Source organism: Borostomias antarcticus, assembly GCF_949987555.1.
Source record: "Borostomias antarcticus genome assembly, chromosome: 10".
NCBI classification, from domain to species: domain Eukaryota; kingdom Metazoa; phylum Chordata; class Actinopteri; order Stomiiformes; family Stomiidae; genus Borostomias; species Borostomias antarcticus.
The window spans coordinates 5,012,866-5,022,865 of NC_140243.1; the positions used below are offsets into that span (position 1 = coordinate 5,012,866).

At 49.0% G+C, this 10,000-nt stretch overlaps 1 protein-coding gene across 1 annotated transcript in view; it reads right to left on the bottom strand.

Moving 5' to 3' along the window:
* Positions 1-10,000, bottom strand: part of szt2 (SZT2 subunit of KICSTOR complex) — a 69,174-nt gene that overhangs the window by 15,851 nt on the left and 43,323 nt on the right. The window contains exons 60-62 of the mRNA XM_084443896.1: positions 9,311-9,493; positions 4,414-4,684; positions 3,972-4,051 (exon numbers count right to left, since the gene is read on the bottom strand). Coding sequence (XP_084300022.1) covers positions 3,972-4,051; positions 4,414-4,684; positions 9,311-9,493 — 534 coding nt within the window. The remainder of the gene's footprint in view (positions 1-3,971; positions 4,052-4,413; positions 4,685-9,310; positions 9,494-10,000) is intronic.

A 10,000-nucleotide genomic window follows, 5' to 3' on the forward strand; every position in this document is an offset into this window, starting at 1 on the left:
CTAGTCCATTCATTCGTCTGTGTCCTCTGATAAATCACTCCCGCTGACACATCTATCTCCCTCGCCTGCGCCCCGGAGCGGGGAGGCGGCGCCGTAATGGGGACTGAACGGAGACGCAGCCCCATTGATGAGATCTCGATCTCTCTCTCTCTCTCTCTCTCCGTCTCTCTCTCTCCGTCTCTCTCTCCCTCCCTCAGGGTTGCTACTTCTGTGTGAAGCAGTACGCTCTGGAGTGTTCGCGCGTTCCCATGGGGCAGTCCGTCAACTCCCAGGTGGGTGGGTTGCCCCCCCTCTCCCCCGTCGAGGATAGAGGGGCGGATAGACGGGCGAGTGGGCAGCCCGCCTGTTTGGGCAGTAACGGATGATCCCTGCTCTGGTGAGGGGGTGGCGTGCAGAGAGGTAGGGAGGGAGAGAAGGAGGGAGAGAGAGGGAGGGAGGGAGAGAGGGTGGGCGAGGGCACGCACGCGGAACGCCGTCTGACGCCGGCTCGTCAGCCCCGGAGCGCGGGCGCCGTTTGAGGGAGACGGCGAGTGTGCGGTGCGATGTCGCGAGGCGGACAGGCGTGTGCGGTGACATACGTGCCATGACGTGAGTTATGGTGATCGGCTATGGGGGTGGGGTGGAAGGGGGGGGGGGGGGGGGTGCATGACAGTTTTTCCCTCTTTCTCCGTCTTGTGTTTACAGTTAAGTAGTCACGACGGGGACACGTCGGTGTTCATGAGTCCTTCTCTCACGACAGACAATCAGAAAGGGAAACATTCTGCTAGAGTAGCATGAGGGTGTAAAGGTCTAAAATAATGCTACCGTAGGTTCTGCTCTAACGTAATGTGGCCTGTCGCTGTTGTCATAAGTGCCCCCCCTGATTGGCCAGCCCAACTCAGCTCAAATTCTTATTTTTCATTTTTTTTTTTTTTTTTTTACTAATTAACACAATTATTAAATACATAATTGTGGTTTGTACCAGTTTATGTTAGGTCATCATTCATTTTAAAAGTGTATTTATTACTTAAACTAGGCTACCTTAAAAATATATATATATTCATAATCCACCAATGGCACAAAAATGAGATCTGACTGTAGTGCTCAGTGCTCAACAAGCTACAACTAGCCAACCTGCTCACAATGGTGAAAAGAGCTATAAAACAATTGACCACTTCTTCATAAAAAAAATAAAACTGGCAACGCTAATGAAGAAGCTACCACTCGAAATGACACCGCAGCAGGCGCAATCGAATGCAGAAGTGCTCCAGAGGCTATCGGAGCTAGCACTAGCACTAGCAACATCACCATCGGCGAGGAAGCTAGCACCAGCAGGCAGTTGCAGTTTGATGTTGTGATGTTGGGTATGGCCTAGTGCTCGGTCATAAAGTCATATTGACATGCTCGTGGTGTCTAGTTGAAGTTTGATGTGTTGTGCATATTGAATTGTCAGACATATTTCTTATTAGCATACTGTTCACAACTGGTATTCTTTGTAAATAGATGGAACATTACAGGACGGCAGAACTGTTTTTGTTTTTCTCACGTCAAAATGTTGCCCCCCCTACTCTCAAAGGGTCAAATCGCCTATGGCTGTTGTAAGAGATTATGGAAATGTCAAATATGATTAACAATCAGACCACATTGTTGGGCTGTCTCACTGACACAGGAATGTCGGTGCTCTCAAGCTACTCCTGATAAGATCAGCAGGCCCCCGGGGACCAGGGACACCCTCGCCTCCCATACGCAGTGACCAACCAATGGGAGGTCACGCAGGGGGAAACGTGGTTCGTTTGGCCTGCTGCCTGTCAAACTGCTGAGTCATGTGGAGGCCAGTGACATGGTCCTTTGGAATGGGATTTTGGGGAGTCATTAAAGGAGCACTTCCCTGATTAGCAATCAGCTTGTATCATTTCAAAGTATGCAGTATGGTACAATGAATGTGGGCTGTTCTTCCCTCATTATTTCCTGGGCCTAGCTTTCACGCTTTCAAAAAAACAAAAAACTCCACAAATGATGTGAAATGATGCATCGATGATGTCATCAATGCATCACTTGACATCATTTGTGGAGTTTTTGGCGTGACAGCTTGGAATGCTGAGGAATGCTGAATCACATTCATTGTACCATACTGCAGATTTTGGAACAATACAAAGATACAATCGGGGAAGTGCTCCTTAAACTCTCCCCTTCCTCACTGGCTAAGAGATTGTGGGTCCTTCCTGACCAAATTGCTATGGAGGGTTCCTATCCCTATAGGCAATAAAATGAATGGCACACACATTCCTTCAGCCCATGTGGCTCCCAGCAGACTCCTCACACAGTGAAACAAAGGAAAATGCACATCCTTCCTCTTTTTGTCATTAATAAAGTTTAATTACTTTCTCCCAACTGTGATGCATCCACAATGAGAATGAGCCCTAGGAATAAAGAATGTGCAATGATACGTTATATTTTAACCACTGTTATTGCGTTTTGTAAGTAAATGATTCTGTGCTGCCAAGTCAACCTAACAATGTTTGACATCAATGTGAAGACCAAATCATGAATCAGTTGATTATGAATGTTGGGGAAATGTTGAAACCAGAACACGGATATTTGATGATTCCAGATTCTATAAGAGCCCTTGGTTTCCCCTTAATGACCCCAAGTGAGTGTGGGGTCAGAGCCCACACACACCCCTCACCCTGAGTGAGTTACCAATCGTCGCTGTCCGTGCAAACAGGGCACACCTCAGTTTCCTGTTGAATATAAGCTCTGGACATGCTAAAGACGCTCTCGTGTTATTTTTCTTGTAACTTAAAGGATCAAGTTTGTGCCTTTTTGTTGAAAATCAATCTGTGTCTGTGGAAAAGCTACCTCTTCTCTAAGATAGCGGTCAGTCGACGCAGTGTCTAAAGAATATCCACAAACTAGTTCAAGGATCCGGCTTCTGGCAAGAGCAGACGTTTTTTATGAGAAATGTGCAACTTTTCTAAACTCCATTTCAGTTCACTGTACACCAAACAGATCTGGAATTGCAACTCCGAATCTCCGCTACACGCTCCAGCGTTCACCAACAATCTACCCTCAAAGACTGGTTCTCTGAGCCAAGTCCACTTTCCAGCACACCTCTCAACGTAGAGTTGCATTCCAGCTGCTCTCCTGTATTGTGGTGTTGATGTGATCTTGTTTTAAGCATAGAGAACTTAGGACAGCCTGTGATAATCTGTGACACCATCATTTCATTTTGTTGTGTTTTTGTTGTGTTTTCATATTGTCACATTTGTTTTTCCATCCATTACTGAATTGTGTTTTAATGTTATTTTGATAACTGATTAGTATAACTTCAATACATTTTATAAGCTTTGATCCCGTCGCTGTAGCATCATCACATGGTCTTTAGGTCACTTGATTGTGTCAAAGACTTTCTTTGTTTAATGTTATGAAATCCATATTCCTTCATAGTTGCGATAACTGCGGTATAATCATAAATTATTCCTGGTCATAGTCATATTTCCATACTAGAAATCCTTAGAGTGCTACACTGTTTTACCAAGATCTGCAGTATAGCTCGCTCTTCCAGGTTGCCTGGGATAATGGAGTCCAGACCTCTACTTCAGAGCCCTTTTAACGTTCATATTAATTGTACTTCGCAATTGCTGTTAATGGCTCCTCATTAGACTACTATGAAACAGCAGAATGATAGAGACAGGGCAGGGGTTGAGTATACTAGGGGTTGAGTAAACTGGAATGAGGTATAGTCTATCAAATGACCATCTTTCCAGTGGTGGCTGGATGTATCACTTAGCAAAGCGTTCCCTCCCAGCACATGTATCCTGCATCGGCTAATGGCTTTGTAATGGAAGGGTTAGTGGGCCATTTGCTGAGATGTGATTTGAGTCAATGTGTGAGTATACACTTCCAGTGCGTGTGTGTCTGTGTGTGTGTCTGTGTAAGTGTGTGTGTGTGTGCGTGTGTGGCTGACATGCAAATGGCTACGGGTTACTTACGGAGATGGGCATGTTGGACTGCGCTGACCTCTGCTGCCAAGTCACAAACAGGTTCTCGATCTTCATCTGCTTCTCCATCTCTGTCGGCGTGGAGATAAAGACACACAAACGAGAGCTCGGTCACCCGGGAGGGGGCGCGCGATGACGGGCGTCGCCCCCCGGGGGCCGTGGACCTGCAGCGGCCTCATCCCTCAGAGCCCGGCAGTCGGGCCTTGAGCCCCGAGCCTGTCCCCCGTCTCTGTCAGAAGGTCGACCCACCCCACAGCTCCTCGATCAACCAATAAGCCGCTTGCTTCCCCTCTGCCGTTGTCCGGAGGGACCGGTACGCTCAAAGCATCTCAAACGCATAAACGTATCTTCCCCGGTCATCCTCGATGTTGGGGGGGGGGGATTAAACCGCGGTTCTACCATCTAAACACTGACTCTACCCCGTTGAACTGACCTCTCCTCTCCACGGCCTTCACGTCCAGGAGCTGGGCGCCGTGCCGCGCCACCACGTCGGCCCCCTCATGAGCGCCGGCCAGCGGACGGACGGCCCCGATGTCCCTCAGGGCCTCGTCGAAGGGCACCAGCTCGGAGGGGTAGTGCAGGGGGGCCAGGCCGCGCCCAGAGGCGCTCAAACGTCCCTGTTCCTTGCCGGAGGCGGGGGGCACGGGGCTCCGCAGCAGGGTGTCGGGCTCCATGGTGGGGCTCAGGAAAGGGTTGGGCTCCAGCTGAGGAGAGGAGAGAATGGGAGAGAGGCAGAGAGAGAGAGACAGAGAAAAAGAGAGAAAGAGAGAGGGACAGATAGATACACAGAGAGATACAGAGAGAGAGAGAGAGAGAGAGACAGAGAGAGAGACACACACAAAGAGAAAAAGAGAGAGACAGAGAGAGAGCAAAAGAGAGAGAGAGAGAGAGAGAGAGAAAAAGAGAGAAAGAGAGAGGGACAGATAGATACACAGAGAGATACAGAAAGAGAGAGAGAGAGAGAGAGAGACAGAGAGAGACAAAGAGAGAGACACACAAAAAGAGAAAGAGAGACAGAGAGAGAGAGCAAAAGAGAGAGAGAAAGAGAGAGAGAGAGAGAGGAGCTCAGAGGATTTGTTAACATCATTATCCACATGGATAAGTCTAGCAGACTGGTAGTATGCCAAGTCTTGAAAACTATTTTTTATTAAACTCACCTCAGACAAGTCAAAGTTTATAGAGTCCTTCAACCACCCATTCAAACAGTGCACGTCCATGCTGTAATAACTTAAGTGTTCAGGGTGCTAAGAGTGACGGGTGGGATGACTAACCAGAATAGAACTGTACCTCAAATCCACAGACCAACTAGAGCCGGGTGTGAACCAAAAGCCAGAACCCACTTCAGAGGCCCAATAAAGTAGGACTTATGTTGTAGATCACGATCCTCTCTGTGGTTCTCTGGCACACAGATTACCCTGCCTCTCTGTGGTTCTCTGGCACACAGATTACCCTGCCTCTCTGTGGTGTCTCTGGATCAGAGATTACCCTGCCTCTCTGTGGTGCCTCTGGATCAGAGATTACCCTGCCTCTCTGTGATGTCTCTGGATCACAGATTACCCTGCCTCTCTGTGATGTCTCTGGATCAGAGATTACCCTGACTCTCTGTGATGTCTCTGGATCACAGATTACCCTGCCTCTCTGTGATGTCTCTGGATCAGAGATTACCCTGCCTCTCTGTGGTGTCTCTGGATCAGAGATTACCCTGCCTCTCTGTGGTGTCTCTGGATCAGAGATTACCCTGCCTCTCTGTGGTGCCTCTGGATCAGAGATTACCCTGCCTCTCTGTGATGTCTCTGGATCATAGATTACCCTGCCTCTCTGTGGTGCCTCTGGATCAGAGATTACCCTGCCTCTCTGTGATGTCTCTGGATCATAGATTACCCTGCCTCTCTGTGATGTCTCTGGATCACAGATTACCCTGCCTCTCTGTGATGACTCTGGATCACAGATTACCCTGCCTCTCTGTGGTGTCTCTGGCTCAGAGATTACCCTGCCTCTCTGTGATGTCTCTGGATCACAGATTACCCTGCCTCTCTGTGATGTCTCTGGATCACAGATTACCCTGCCTCTCTGTGATGTCTCTGGATCAGAGATTACCCTGCCTCTCTGTGATGTCTCTGGATCATAGATTACCCTGCCTCTCTGTGGTGTCTCTGGATCAGAGATTACCCTGCCTCTCTGTGATGTCTCTGGATCACAGATTACCCTGCCTCTCTGTGGTGTCTCTGGATCATAGATTACCCTGCCTCTCTGTGATGACTCTGGATCAGAGATTACCCTGCCTCTCTGTGATGTCTCTGGATCACAGATTACCCTGCCTCTCTGTGTGCGACGGATGCGTGAGCGCCAGAGATGGCCCGTCTGATGTAGAATAAAAGCAGCCTGCGCTCTCTGGCACCACAGAGCTAATATGCCCTCCTCTCTGCCCAGGGGGGGACTCTGGGGGCCAAGTTTGCTTGGCGGTGCAGCAGCTTCTCATGGGCTGGAGGGTGGCGGGGGCCCCAGATGCTCCAGTGTGGCAGAATCCTCTGGCCACGAGCCCGGGGCGGGGTCAACCGGGCACTGGTGCCCACAACGCTCCTCATCAGGACTGTGACAGATGACGCGCTGTGCGGGCAAATTTTCTGCCACTCTGACTCTGCCTTCTGTCCGCAGTCATTAGCAGGAGGGTGATTAAGAGTGTGGTCACTGAGGCGGAAAGAAAAGTTTGTCCGTTTCCTAATCTCTTTGCTTGTATGTAATTGGTTTGTGCCGCAATGGCACAGAGGGCAAAGACATTCCACATATGATTTATAGCGGAGAGAAACTGGATTTGGACATAACAGCACAGCAGCAACCTATGAAAACAGATACCCCGTGCTGCTGGTGAAATGAAGCACAGAAGCCCTGCTGAGCGGGAGAAAGGGAGAGAATAACCTGCCGTCGCTGACTCATCTCTGAAAAGCTAAAAATGGCCGCCTCTCCCGCCCTGTACTCAGGCACTCTCTGCTCTGAAAAGATAGGAATTCTCTGGCGTTGACCCGGAGCTATGGAAATGAGGCGGTGGGCACGGAGTCAGTCCTGCTCTGAACATCCTACACACCGGGGGAGACGAGACAGCCGGCCTGACAGCCCACTGAACAGGTGAAAGAAAAGGCAGAAATGAAGAGGGGAGAGGGAGAAGACGACGAAGGAATAGAAGAAGAAGAAAGTAGTAGTAGAAGAAAGTAGTAGTAGAAGAAGAAGAAGGAGGAGGAGGAATATAAGTAGAAGAAGTAGAAGAGCAAGAATAGGAAAGTAGTAGTAGATGAAATTAGTAGCAGAAAAAGAAGAAAGTAGTAGTAGTAGAAGAAGAAGACAATGAAAGTAGAAGAAGGAGACAATGAAAGTAGAAAGACAATGAAAGAAGAAGAAGAAGACAATGAAAGAAGAAGAAGCAGACAATGAAAGAAGAAGAAGACAATGAAAGAAGAAGAAGAAGAAGAAGAAGACAATGAAAGAACAAGAAGACAATGAAAGAAGAAGACAATGAAAGAAAAAGAAGAAGACAATGAAAGAAAAAGAAGAAGACAATGAAAGAAAAAGAAGAAGACAATGAAAGAAGAAGAAGACAATGAAAGAAGAAGACAATGAAAGAAGAAGAAGACAATGAATGAAGAAGAAGAAGAAGAAGAAGAAGAAGAATGGGCGCGTCAGAACTGACATGAGGTGTGGGTGAGGGAGGGTGAGAGATAGAAATTGGGTCATGGGTGACGGGAGAATCTGCTTGTGACTATAAGTGACCGAGTTGAATTGGTTAAACTCACTCCTCAGTATAAATACCTATAAAGTGCTAGTTTTTCGGCGGCATAGCTGGCTAAAACGTATTTATGTACGGTGGTCAAGTCACATGCGTTGGCAAGTCAGAGGACCCGAGATCGAACCCAGCGCGGGCTGGTGGAAGCGAGCGAAACTGACGAGCGACGCAGTGAAGCCTGCGACATACGGACACCGAAGCAGACGGGGAAAAAACGACAACGCGTCTGGAACACGAACGTATCGGCGGCGACCCACATGCCTGAAAGCAAGAGCAAAAAAAATAAGCGAATGCGCAATCCTGACAGGAACATGGCTCTCCACATAATTATAACACAGCAGGGAATGGAGGGAGAGTGAAGTGAGGCGTTCATCTTGAAATGCCGTTGCTGACGACTGCGCTGTAATTCGTTGTTTAACAGCGCAGCCTCTGCAGTGCCGACGAGACGGCGTGAGCGCAGAGCCAAGCCGTGACGGAGCCGCAGCTACAGCGGCGGGTAAATAAACCGACCGTTAACTGCTGCTTCCGCGCTGCGCTGGCTGCTGAGGCAGACGCAGTGATGTAGGTGCTGCGGGGGGTTTAGTGACAACCACAGCATGGCGTGGAGAGGAGGAGAGAGAGAGATGGAGAGAGAGAGAGAGGAAGGTAGCTGTGTGGGAAAGTGAGTGAGATCACTGCGGAGTGAGCAGGTAGCCGTTTGAGTGAAGCGCTAGAGGATGAGGAAGCGGCAGAAGGCCCCCCAGCACCGCCCCAGCCACCCCCCCCCCCCTTAAGAAAAGGACAGCTGTCTGAGCCCCGCCCCCGGACTAGCCCGCTCCTCAAATATGGTTACTCCAGATGCTGCACTGACAGCCTGAGTCACCGTGTCAAACTACCGGGACGCCCTCAACTACCTCCCACCAATCCTAACCATCTGTGGTTGGAGAGAGTGAATGTCAACCAGTCCAGAAGGCAAGCTCCTTCAGAGGCAGCGGCGCCAGTGTGTGTATGTGTGTGTGTGTGTGTGTGTGTGTGTGTGTGTGTGTGTGTGTGTGTGTGGGCAGAGCCTTAAGCAAATTTAGCGGCTGCTTAGTGGCCCTCCCTGGCCACCAGAGGGCCCCCCATGAGCGCCTGAAATGTCCCACAAGAGCTTGAAACGGCCATATCTGGGAGGTGAGAGGTCACCGAGACGGGGTTTGGACAGGGAGAAGCTCTCAACGCACTGAGACAAAAGACAAAACTTTGAGCGAAGCCAGCTCCCCGTGAGGGGGGCGCTAGAGACACGGGTTTGACTGAGAGAAGGACCTAACGAACACAGCAATACTGAACACGTCCTGCTCGCATGTACTTATGTGCACACGGATCCAAAACAAAACTTTGAGGTTCTCTGAGGCTTAAATTTGTGCCTAGGCGGTGGGGCCCCAAATCAAATTCTGCTTAGGGTCCCATAAAGGCTTGAGCCGGCTATGTGTGTGTGTGTGTGTGTGCGTGTGCGCGTATGCGTGTGTGCATCAGAGCATGCCGGTTCGTGACACCGCGGCGGGTGGGGTGTGCGTGACCGCGAGCGAGCGTTCACCTGCTTGGGATCCTCGTGGGCGGGGGTGTCGGAGAAGCAGTAGTGATGAAAGAGGCCCATCTTCTGGTTGAGCAGACAGTGGACCACGTGGGCCCTGGCGTTCTGCCACTGGACCAGCCGGACCAGGCCGCGATTCAGCGACGCCCCCAGGTCCACAGACCAGTTATAGGTATAGAGACACACCTGGGAGCAGAGAGAGGGGTAGATCCACTCTGATGTTCAGATGGGTATACATATAGATAGATCTATATACAGATGGGTATACATACAGATAGATCTATATACAGATGGGTACACATACAGATAGATCTATATACAGATGGGTATACATACAGATAGATCTATATACAGATGGGTATACATATAGATAGATCTATATACAGATGGGTATACATACAGATAGATCTATATACAGATGGGTATACATATAGATAGATCTATATACAGATGGGTATACATATAGATAGATTGATATACAGATGGGTATACATATAGATAGATCTATATACAGATGGGTATACATATAGATAGATCTATATACAGATGGGTATACATAGATAGATTGATATACAGATGGGTATGGGTGGATATTAGGGGTGACGATACATATTGTGACGTTTCTGTATCGCGATATATTGTGGCACGATATATTGTTACACCCCTAGTGGATATATACTGTAGATAGATCTA